The sequence below is a fragment of the Phyllopteryx taeniolatus genome, chromosome 8 (genome assembly GCF_024500385.1).
Source record: "Phyllopteryx taeniolatus isolate TA_2022b chromosome 8, UOR_Ptae_1.2, whole genome shotgun sequence".
NCBI lineage: Eukaryota > Metazoa > Chordata > Actinopteri > Syngnathiformes > Syngnathidae > Phyllopteryx > Phyllopteryx taeniolatus.
The window spans coordinates 16,100,169-16,112,445 of record NC_084509.1 but is presented as its reverse complement, the minus strand read 5'-3'; the positions used below and the strand labels follow the sequence as shown (position 1 = coordinate 16,112,445).

Genomic DNA, 12,277 nt, shown 5'->3' with positions numbered 1-12,277 from the left:
ATTGATCGGATCGGTGAATTATGACAAAGCCGATCAGCATAAAATGCTAATTATCGGACCGATACCGATAAGCCCGATAAAATCGGTGTAAAGTCTACTAACAACCCAGGGTGAACTTGGCTCCTCCCCAATGTCTCGCAGTCGAAATTCATCACTTCAACATACAGTGGCACTTTGACTTAAGAGTTTAATTTGTTCTGTGACTGGGCTCAATCTAAATGTACTTCAAATTGTGAGTGAGGGGATGCTGGGCGGATGTTGAGTTGTTCTCTGCTGCCATCTAGCGGCAGCGTATCCAAAGCCAGCTTGTACTGCAAATTTTGACTGGCAACAAAGAAAAAAAATGGTTACTCTGGAAAACTTAGATGATGCATTCGTAAATCAAGGCACCGCTGTACACTTTATTATTTAGACAAGGCTTTGACAGCATCTTGTTGCATCTTAGGGTGTTTTAGAAACGGCACAAAAATTACGATGAGGTAATTTTTTTTTTTGGCTCAGTGAATAACTGCCGATAGGTTCCACAGAAGAAAAAAAACCTGAAAACGTGAATTTGCAAACAGTGAACTGCAAGTATGCAGGGCATTACTGTATACGTGTTTTGACATGGAATGGCTATCTTCCAACCAAGTGGCCTCAAATGATACAAGTGATGCTTTAATGCAATTTAATGTACCTGAACCCAGAAATCAAAGGTGACCTCATGGGCCGGCTGGTATCCGAACCGCTTCCTGACACATCCACAATCAGCCAGGACCCAGAGCTGGATGTCATGCTGGAGGAAACCAACACATCTGAAATAGACAAGTCGCAAGTGGACCCGGAATCACAGGACTCTGCATGTGGTACTAAATTATAAATCTTTTTTAAATGGATTATACAGTAGAGGCACTAGACTGCATTCCAAATGTATTATGCAAATGCTTTTTTTCTCTGATTTTTCCTAAATCGTTTCGATACAAAAGACAGTTGACGTAATTTTTAAGTCATCTACTGTCATAACATAAGTCTAAGGTTTTTGAACAAAACTAATGATAACAGTTTGTGGGCAGCCTAAGGCACACCTTTGCAATAATTATTCTCTCTAATCAACAGGTTTGTGAAAAACATTTGAGAGAAATAGGCCTTTTGGTACATAGAAAAAGTATTGGATCTTTGAGTTCAGCTCATGAAAAAGGGAACAAAAAGAAAACTAGTGTGTTTATATTCTGGTTCAGTGTACGTTTCTAGTGAGGAAATTTACGAATGGGCATTTTGGTGCTGCGAGTAAGGCGCAAGAGGCTATGAGTGGTTGGTAGTAGTAGTAGTAGTAGTAGTATTGTAGTACAATAGTTTACTAGTAAGCCAAAAGTGGCATCAATAGTGGGGAAAAAACACTTAGTAAGATGCTGTCGTTCTAACCTAATTTACATGAGGACTAAAGACCTCATTCACTAATGTTCTCATTCTGCGCATCAGTTGAGCATATGCGCAAAATTACCGTCAGACTCGTGACACGTGCGTACCGCCCAATTGTCTTCGCACCTGCGTATGTTAACGAATCAGAATCCATTTTAAATAATTTGCTTGTGCCACGGTGCGCTGATCTGCATGAACCATGCCCCTGTTTCCCTTTTAAAAGGAAGTCCATGGATGCATCTCGGCCAATGCGCGGAGGTTGAAGTCACGAGATGGCTGATCCAAATCTTGAATAACTTTCTTAATCCTTTTCCGATATTCAAAGGGTTGGTATCATCGGAAAGCTTGCTACACACAGAAACCAACAACATACAGCAGCTGAAATAAGTATTTAACACGTCACCATCTCACTAAATATATTTCCAAAGGTGCTATTGACATGAAATTTTCACCAGATGTTTGGAACAACCAGTCATCCATACATACATAGAAAGTAGAACAAATAAGATCAGAAATTAATTTGTGTGTAATAATGTGAAATGACACAGGAAAAAAGTATTGACTACGTCAACTGATATTTATTTAATACTTTGTACAAAAGCCTTTGTTTGCAATGACAGGTTCAAGACGCCACCTGTATGGAGAAACTAGTCGCATGCATTGCTCTGGTGTGATTTTGGCCCCTTCCTCCACACAAGCGGTCTTCTAATGTTGACGTTTCCGTGGGCTTCTTTTATGGACTTTGAGTTTCAGTTCTTGCCATAGATTTTTCGCTTGGATTCAAGTCAGGTGATTGGCTGGGCCATTCTAGCAGCTTTTCTTTTTTTCTTTGAAACCAATGTGGTCTTTGCGTAGTACAGGCCATAGCGGCGGAGTGCATTACTCACTGTTTTCCTTGTGACAACAGTACCTGGTAATTCCAGGTCTGTTTGAAGCTCTCCACAGGTGGTCCTGATCGAGGCAAACTGGTTTGAATTATTATCGCTAAAGTTATTATAGAGCTGCCAACCAATAAAAATTCACTTCCAGAACAGTTTGACCAAATTTGTCTAAATTTCCACATTTTAAAAATTTTGTCAGAACATTACTGTGGGACAGTCATCATAATCGTTAATAAATGATGGCTTTGCTGTGTCATTTTAATGCTTTTATCACATCAACTTTGTAATGGCAGGCGCAGTTGCAGCTTGAATCAATGTACCAGTATATGAGATTTCGACGTGCCACCATCCAAAATATCTATGGATTAATTTGCCTTTGGCAATTTTTTTCATGTCCATGAAATCAGATTAATCAGAGCTCAAATGTCAAAAATAAAACTCAGCGCACTATTTTGCAAACAAATAACATTGATTGAATTGCTGCTAAAATGATGCAAATTTCCCCATTGATGGACTAATAAAGCTTCTTTTATATTACAAATATTTCTTAAAACTAACATACTTTTAACCTGCCCATGTTCTGCAGTGACGTACAGATTAATTTCAGTTTTTGGTTTGTTTGTGCATACACATGGTCAGAGGATGTTATGAATTTGTTTGCAGAGTATGAACAAAAAGAAGTACAAACATATTGATATATCACGGGTTTGTCACGGGTCAAACGTGCATACGCATGAGTTAAGCACAAATCTGTGTGTATGCACGGTTAGTGAATGAGGCCCAAAGATCATACGAAAACATGGGCCTGAAGCTGGATATCTGGATATCGAATAAATGCTTAAATGGCTTTCCGTACACCCCTCTAAACTTGCAGTGGACACTGTCAGAGCAGCTCCCAGACAGGCCCTGAAGAAACTCCTCAGTCGCATCAGGAACCAGAGGAGCGACAATGGTGTCCCTGCAGCCCGTTCTCTCGTCACCGTCGCCAGTCGGGTCTCAGAGAGGGACACGGATGTGATCCCAGAACGGGATACCATTGTCAGGCCTGGGGGAGTTGCGGAGAGGGATGCGGTTGCCGATTCAGAGGCACTTTCGGAGCGAGACATGACCATCGACACAGGCTCCCTCAGCAGCCAGCCCACCCAACCTCCATCGTCATCTACAGGTAATGCTGCATTCAAAGTATCTCACTTAGGGCTGCATAGGGGTGGTCAATTTGGTAAATTCCTTGTTCACTCAAGCTTATTAATGCAGCCCTATGGGGGTCACAAGCCAGCGCAAACTCTAGGCCCGTCCCAAGCCCGGATAAATGCAGAGGGTTGCGTCAAGAAGGGCATCCGGCTTTGAATTTTGCCAAACAAATATGAGCGTTCATCCAAAGAATTACAGATCGGATTGATCGTGGCTCGGGTTAACAACGTCCACCACCGCGGCGTCAACCTACAGGGCGACGGTGGAAATTCAGCTACTGTGGGTCGAAGATGGAGAAATGGAAAGCGGGTTCTTAGGCAGAAAGAGAAGAGGAAAGCAAAGAGCCTAGGACTGAATGTAGGGACTCTGAATGTTGGGACTATGACGGGTAAAGCTCGGGAGTTGGTTGACACAATGATTATCCAGGAGAGAGACACGCCCAGGAGAGCAGGTGGAAAGGCAGTAAAGCTAGACGTTTAGGGGCAGGGTTCAAATAATTTTACCATGGTGTAAATGGGAATGGGAATTTGTCCGCAATGTACAAAAACCCACTTTTCTTTGGGCGGGGGGGTGGTGTAAGTAAAAGACACTAGACTCTGAATAAAAGGCCAACATTGGACCCGCATTCATGAGGTAGCAGCCTACGTCATAAGGGTAGATTGCTGATCGCATAAATAACTTTATTTTTATAAATGATGCATTGTTAGTGTCTGCGTTTTTTACAGAATGACATCCTTTTGTTTCCATCACCAGCAAAGCCCATTAGTCAGCTGATCCCGGCAGATGCTCAACACCAAGATGACCTTTCCTCCAAAATCCTGGAACTTGAAATGGAGCGAAAGAAAAGGGTAAGGGATAGTCAAGGCATTGGCGAGCTTCGGGTAAACGAATCGTTTCACTGATACCCCCCCTAAGGCAGTTCTACTCATGCGTATTGTGATGATTGACTGATCAATTGAAAGCATACAGCAGCGCCTGAACTGACTTTCCGAAATGTATCACTTCAACATATACCGTATTTTCATGACCATAGGGCGCACAGTATTAAAAGGCGCAGTCTCAGTTACGGGGTCTATTTCTGTATTTAACACACAAATAAGGCGCACTGTATTATTGGGCGCAGGCATGGTAAAACATACGCTAGCTTAAAACCTACGGTAGCATGCATGCACGCTAAAACAATGTTTTTAAAAAGGCAGCGGGAGCAAAACTGAGTTTGGTTGTACTATATTGAAGTATTTAACAATGTACTCGTGTTATTTTTTTATCAATCCTCATCCACAAATCCATCGAAGTCCTCGTCTTCTGTATCCGAAATGAACAGCTGGGCAAGTTCTCCATCAAACACGGCAGGTTCCCTCTCCTCATTGTCAGTCAGTCTCGTTGCCGGGGGGCTGTTCAGCAATGATGCCAGCTTTCGCGAAAGCTCGGACAGCAGTCAAAGCAGATACCTTAGCCCAAGCATCCACAATCCATTCACGTATGGTGGCGTAACTCGCCTGGCATTGCCTCCCAGAATTGGTTGCACTTGGTTTTTCACAGCGGCTGTGAGATGGGTGCGCATGGAGTCACAGATCAACAGGGACAGTGATGCGTGGGGAAAAAAACATCCAGTCTCTTTACGTACACCTCACTCAGCCACTCTCTCACTTTCTACTCGTCCATCCAGCCCTTTTGATTGGCCTTAACGATGACTTCGGCTGGAAACTTTTCTTTAGGCAGCGTCTTCCGCTTATAAATCACAATAGGTGGCAGTTTCTGTCCATTACCATGGCAACCAAGCATAGCAGTAAAAGCAGACTTCTCGTGCCCCGTTGTGCGTATCGCTACGGTGATGGTCCCCTTCCCTACAGTGTGGTTCACCGGGATGTCGAAAGTGAGTGACCCCTCGTCCATGTTGGTGATGTGGTTGGGCTGGATGTATTTGTCGGCAATCTTTTTACCGCAGTAGAAGCGGAAGTTGGCCAGATTTTCCTTGTGATCCGCCGGAAGTTGCTGCGCCACGGTAGTCCTTGCCCGGATGGATAGATTGCGCCGTTTCATAAAACGAAAGCACCAATATGGACCTCCTTGAAAATGTTCGATTTTCATTTCTTCTGCAAGCGTTATTGCCCTCAGTCGAATGGTGACTGAAGAGACGCTTCTCCCGGCTGTTGTTTGCTCATTAATCCATTGCTCGAGTTGGTCTTCCAATTCGGGCCACCTCGCCTTGTTTCCGCGGAAACTCATCTTCGTCTTCTTGACTTGGCGAAGCTCGTTTTCCAGCTTCCTCCACTTGATCTTGAATTCTCTCGCGGCTGCTCGATTCCCATGTTCCTACGCGTAACTAATAGCTTGCAGTTTAAACTGTGCTTCGTAAGCGTGTCTCTTCGTAGGTGCCATTTTCGGGGGTCCTTAGCCAAACCGGTGTTGTTTTGTACAATGCACATACCGTCGCTATATACCTACTGGGGGCGTGCCTTTAGCTTTTTCTTCACACGCACCCTTCCCCCCTTTACATCCGCATGCTGTCCTCAGCCACGCCCGCTTTTCCTCCATATAAGCAGCTCGTCGGCAGGAAATGCTCTGTCAGTCGAGCGTTCATCACACAACAACATTTATAGATTTTGGAACTTGCACACACAACGCGCGCCGCATTATAAGGCGCCACCGTCCATTTTGGAGAAAATTTAACTTTTAAGTGCGCCGTATCGTTGTGAAAATACAGTACTCTACTTGCTTAACACCAATTACTGTACTATTTTCATATTTAGACAGGGCTTTGGCCGAATAGGTAAAATTTTTTTAAGTGAACCAGTTTGCATTTCAGTTTAGTTTTTTGGATGAAGTTTTGCATGACCTTTGCTTCATTCTGCAGGAGCTGGAGCTGGAGCGGGAGAAGCAGCAGCAAATGGCCTTGCTAAAGGAGTTGGAAGAGGAGAAAGCCCAATTAGAGCGGCTTCTCAATGATATTCAGCAGGAGGGAAACCACCCAAAAGTTACTGTGGCCCAGGAAATTGCTCTTAAACAAGCAGAGGTACCGCCGGTCCATGACCAGGATGTTCCCAGAGGTCGAGAGGTAAGCAGATGTTTGAATAATTTTTTTTTTCTTGGTCTTGATTTTCAATCGTCTAGATATGCATGAGTAATTTCTTGATTGATACTACAGCTGCTGACTCCTGAGCACACCAGAAGGATCCGAGAATGTCAAGAGCGCCTCCTGGAACAAAACAGGTGTGTTGCACCATTTGCTGCTTTAGTTCTACGGTAAACCGCTGCTATTTGCAGTGGATAGGGACCGAGCCCTGCTCAGAGTAGCGAAGAACTGCAAGTAATTGATGCAACCCTTCTTTATTATTTTTTATATATCATTGCCTATATCATGGGTCACAACCATAAATACTCAGAGGCATTTGGACAGTCTCCCAAGGGGGGGAACGACACTGTGAGCCACAAAACCCTTTTGACATCTAACGTGAGGATAACCTGTGTATATATGGTTTGTTTCATTCATGACATCAATGAACTGCTCCAGAGAACATGGCATTTTATTTCTACACATGCCAAAAATATTGTGAACTCTGGGGGAAAAAAAAAGACTCGTGGTTGAAGCTTACTTTCAAATAAAGTCGTCGTCTACTTGAGTCGTCCTTGTATTCATAAAATCAAAGCCAAACTTTAATTATTCACCTGTGACCAACCAAAAATGCAAATCAAAAATTTATATCATTCTGTTGCATTAATTCAGCTGTCAACTTCAATTAAGGAATATTTCACTTGTAAAATCTAAATGTAGAATTTATATTTTATGTATGTATTATTTTAGCTTCTGAACCTCAGCGTAGTGCGTCAGCACATCAGGGCTGTAGATGTAATCATTTTCACATGATTGTAAGCTGTCATCTGTGAGGCGTGAGCGATGCTTGTTTTTCATATACCTGTTGTTCATGTAGCTTTAAACACTTTATCGAGGGTTTACTTAACTGGGGTCAAATTGCTCAATAAATCTTGGTGGTAGGTGTCTGTGACTTATATTTTGAGTGGGGAAACCACCATATTCATTTGTAAAAGGAACAAACTAATTTAAATTTAAATACTCATTCATTTTCCAAAGTCACAGAGAGCCACAGCAGAAGGATAAAAGAGCCACGTCACTCTGAAGGCCTATATTAATAGTTATTTAGTTAATGACATAAATACTTAACTGTACACCTCCACACATTAATCCAGTAATGAACATGATACATTTTGCATTCAAGGGATTTTTATTTTTAGTTTTTTTTCTCTCTCTTAATTCAACTTGTAGAATTAATCAACAGTCTATGGAAGTGGCTCGACGGCACCTGGAAAAATACCAACATGCTCTTCAGGTTCATCGCAACGCGGCCAGCGCGCCGCCTCCTCTGCCACAGTTGCCCTCTGTGGAGCCACAAATTGCTATGGAGGTTACCTCACAAGGGTCTGCTGCTCCAACCTTCCTTTCCAGTCTTCCCTCCCCCAGTTTCAGCCGTTCTTCCAGCCTGCTGCCCGCTGAACCGTTTGGAAGGTCAAACCTTCCAGTTCACCAGATACAGGGTGTCTCAGATCTTGCCCCTTTGAGGCAAAACTTAGTTTCAAGAGTTGCTGAGCGAGCTAGAAGCCCAACGGGGACCATAGAGTCACTTCCGTCTAAAGCGGTCATCAGAAAAGTATGTCCTCCTAAAGGAGTCACCAGAGAAGTACTTCCTCCTGAAGCAGTCACCAGAGAAGTACTTCCTCCTGAAGCAGTCACCAGAGAAGTACTTCCTCCTGAAGCAGTCACCAGAGGGATACTTCCTCCTGAAGGAGTCACCAGAGGGATACTTCCTCCTGAAGCAGTCACCAGAGGGATACTTCCTCCTGAAGCAGTCACCAAAGGGATACTTCCTCCTGAAGCGGTCACCAGAGAGGTATTTCCTCCTGAAGCGGTCACCAGAGAGCCGATTCCTGCTGCAGCGGTCACCAGAGAGCCGTTTCCTCCTGATGTGGTCGCCACAGAGTTATTTCCTCAAGTGGTCACCAGAGAGCCACTTTCTCCTAAAATATTTACCAGGGAGCCAATTCTGCCTCAAGTGATCGCTACAGAGTCAATTCCTCCTCAACTGGTCACCAGAGAGTCACTTCATCCTAAACCAGTTACCAGAGAAGTCCTTCCTCCTCAAGCGGTCACCAAAGAGTCCTTTGCTCTTAAACCAGTCACCACAGACTTCCTTCCTTTTAAAGCTATCACCACAAGCCTTCCATTCCAGCCCATCCAAACAGTCACATTGGGTCGCCCTCCGCTTCCTCGATTGCCGCTAGCTGGAACCCTTGCAGATGACTACTCGGACCGGCAGAGACCTCAGGAGGTTTACGAGCGGCAACGGGAGGGCGAGGTGGAAAGCTTTGAAGAGCTGCGTCTGCAACAGCGAGAGAGCTTGGAGCTACTGAGGCAGCAGAAGGAAACATTGAAGGCTCTGATTAATGTTGATGCGCAAGTGAGAGTGAGTTCACTCTCTTCTGACACAATACGTTCCCTGTTGCTGTTAGTAGTGTAATAACATCTCTTTCAATGTGAAAGTCAAATGCTTGATGGACGGCTGTTCTTTCCAACCCACAGCCGCACAGTGAAGTCTCGGCACCAGATGACGCTGGTCAAACCCGCTCGGAACTACTTTCTTCTCTGCTCAAAGTAATTGAAAAATCAAACAAGGGGAGTTTGTCCCATGCGAGACATTTACAGGTGGAAGATGTCCCAAGTCTACAACTCCCATCCACCAGCAGGGCAGGTAATGCAGGGTGTTGGATTGGGTTCTTTTTTTACAGTATGCTTATTTACTGTCAAGCCCTGCATGTAGGAAAGAAGAGCCACAGTCGTCTGCACTTTTCAGCTATTTATTGAATACCAGAAGAGCACTAAAACACAAACAATGAGCACACACATGAGAAGCTGCTGTTGGCCACAGCTCACGCCTGGAGTCACGCAGACTCCGGTGTTTCCCACTTAAACAGTTATGTGGTGGGCCGCCATGAATGAATTTTGGCCGCAACTGATAGATTTTGACTTTGGCTGCGCAGATTGTGCCGCTGTGTCTCCTAACCGATACCACCGCTTTCTTTTCTGATACGATACTGCAAATCCAGTACCTCAAGTGATAGAAGTAACAAAAGTATTTATATTTACATTTGAGAATCGATCTTGTGGTATCAGAGGCATCAACATTTCAGACAGTGTCGATCCTTCCGTCTCTGCACACTCACGCACGCTGTTTTTGTTGCATCTGTTTATTTTTTGGGGGGGAAACAATCCATCTTGGTAAAAGCCTATGTACAGTCACCAGCATCTTCTGAGTTTAGGATTATGCTACAAAAAGACTATTGTGGGAAGCGAACCAAAGTTGCAGCACCAGATGATGTTCACACACTGCCAATGTTTTTCTTTTACAATTACATAAAAACAATTATGTTTTGACATCCCCTACTTGTTGCAGACCGTCATATTCACAATGAAATAAATACTTTTTAGATATAATTCGAGCCACTGTCAATCTTTATACGAAGCTAGCTATGATATGCCAATTACGTAAGAATGCATCATGCATGGTTATGCTATACCCCCTCAAAAAGGTTTTGACTATGTGCAGTTGCAACCAACTGAGAAAGTTAATCACACCAGTGCTACTAAAAGTTAGTGTAGAGCCCTGTAAGTCTTTGATTTTAAATTTATGAATTTATTTGTATTTAATTTTTTTTTATTTAAATTTTTCATTTATTATGACTTAGTAGGTGTTAGTTTAAATGTAACTTTAATTTGTTGTTTTTAAATGTATTTTCAAATTAGCTTCCATTTAAAAAAAAAAAAAAAAAAAAAAAGCTAATCAAACTTTTTGGGGGAGTCGTAAACGGCGATGCACAACCAATCCCCAACACCCAGCCATCGAATACCCACCACTGCAAACAGATTATAGGCCTGTGGGAAACACTGGATTTACAGACACGCCACCCCACCAGACCCACATCTTAAAGGACATGACAATATGTACAGTATTTTATTTTTTCACATTTTATGCTTGCATGTGTTCAAATATGTTTACAATGTGTTAAAAATGTGTGTTTTAATTTAAATGTGTTTAAAGTGTGTGGTAAAACATATTTCTATGCTCTATTGCTGATTTTCACATACGTAGGTGGGTCTGGAATGTATCCCCATGATGAATGAGGGTTCACCATATGTCATGTTCCTTGATTCTCTCCAGCCTCGCTCCATGCGCCTGCTCGAGCAGCAAAGCCCCCAGTGACCCGCATCCGGCTCGGTACGATGATGAGGGAACAGCACGAGCTCAGCGCCATACAGGAAGTTGAGACACCAGTGGATACCAGCCAAGTGACTGGTGAGTATAAGATGTCTGCATCCAACTTGTTGTCACCATAACAAAATTCTGACTAATATACAGTACCTGCATAAAGTATTGATACCAATACTGCAACGATACAATGACAAAAACCTCCAACGGGGTTGCAGAGGTTTTCCAAGGGCATAGGTCCTAACATCAAAATGTTGCGATTTTTGTGGCCAAACTGTCAAACAAACTGCAAATGGCACATTTTGTTTTCCTTTTCGCAACATTTTTGGTTTTTCAGATAGTTTTTTTTGGTCCATGAAAATACCATGAATGAAAACTATTTTAATCGCACTTAAGGACAACAATCCATGAACATGAATAAATGTGTTCACCAAAATACAAAGTCTTTTTTTTTTTTTAAACACACATCTAAACCCTTAAATAGGTTCCCATTTAAATACAAAGAAAACCAATAACTTAAGTATCCAGTAAACTGGCACAAACAAATCAGGCCTAAATTTCAGTACAAATTGAATTTTGATGCTGGCAAACATTTCAAGTAAAGCAGCACAGGCATCTCAGGACAAAATTTTAAGTAATACTGAGCAGGAGAATTAAGCTGAACTTTCAAGTAAATCAGAACAGCTAGGTTTCTCACAGTGTATTACCCATTTCAAGTAAATAAGGATTTTGTTTGCCTTTAAGCAACATCTCAGCAGCTGCATTGAGACATTCCTTTACGATCAAAACATCGCTACATTTTCACTTACGTTGCCTCAAAATCCACGCTTTTCAGAGTGAACATCATTTGCTTTTTGCTGGGCTGTCAGTTGTGTAGCTCTACCATACTGGGCTCTCCGTTTTCTTATCTTGCATTGTGTTTTGGACTTGAGTTCAGTGAATATGTTTGGTCAAAGGATTCATGTTTCATTTGGAAATGCCACTTAATGTTCCTGCATTTTCATAAAAGCCAGTCTCTCAACATAGGCGTTGTCTCATACAGTATGTTTTGTGCTAGCTTCCAGAACAATAAAATAAGAATACTGGTCCTTTGATAAATTTTCAAATTGTCTATTTTTTGAGTCAACTTTCTGAACCTTTGAAAAAGCCGACTGTCATCAATCCAGCAAATGGCTTGATTGGATCATTATGGACACATGATCATAGAGTTTACCGCAGGACTGAATATAGCTGTGTAAACAGTTTGTGACAGTATGCGACAGCACACTGTACTTTTATTTAACAACAATTGACAGTGGGTCCGCATGAAACCTTGACTTGGTCTGGACTCTGGAACGCGGTCTGCCATTTGAAGATGCCCGCCCTAAAACGACTGTAAAAGCTGATTACACAGTGAAGGTCCCGTACACCGGCGAAGGGCTTTCAGCGTGCAGCCTTGCAACATGCCCGCAGCGTCTGGAAGCTCAAAGAGATTTCTCTATTCTTGACCATTTTGAAGCCTGATTTCACATAATTTGTGTTTTTAAA

The 12,277-nt window shown here is 42.7% G+C and overlaps 1 protein-coding gene across 5 annotated transcripts in view; it reads left to right on the top strand.

Moving 5' to 3' along the window:
• Positions 1 to 12,277, top strand: part of cep295 (centrosomal protein 295) — a 44,625-nt gene that overhangs the window by 14,663 nt on the left and 17,685 nt on the right. For all 5 annotated transcript variants that reach the window (XM_061783171.1, XM_061783168.1, XM_061783170.1 and 2 more), the window contains exons 8-15: positions 687 to 845; positions 3,154 to 3,444; positions 4,224 to 4,318; positions 6,328 to 6,528; positions 6,619 to 6,683; positions 7,756 to 8,950; positions 9,067 to 9,235; positions 10,703 to 10,837. In XM_061783171.1, the coding sequence (XP_061639155.1) occupies positions 687 to 845; positions 3,154 to 3,444; positions 4,224 to 4,318; positions 6,328 to 6,528; positions 6,619 to 6,683; positions 7,756 to 8,950; positions 9,067 to 9,235; positions 10,703 to 10,837 (2,310 nt within the window). The remainder of the gene's footprint in view (positions 1 to 686; positions 846 to 3,153; positions 3,445 to 4,223; positions 4,319 to 6,327; positions 6,529 to 6,618; positions 6,684 to 7,755; positions 8,951 to 9,066; positions 9,236 to 10,702; positions 10,838 to 12,277) is intronic.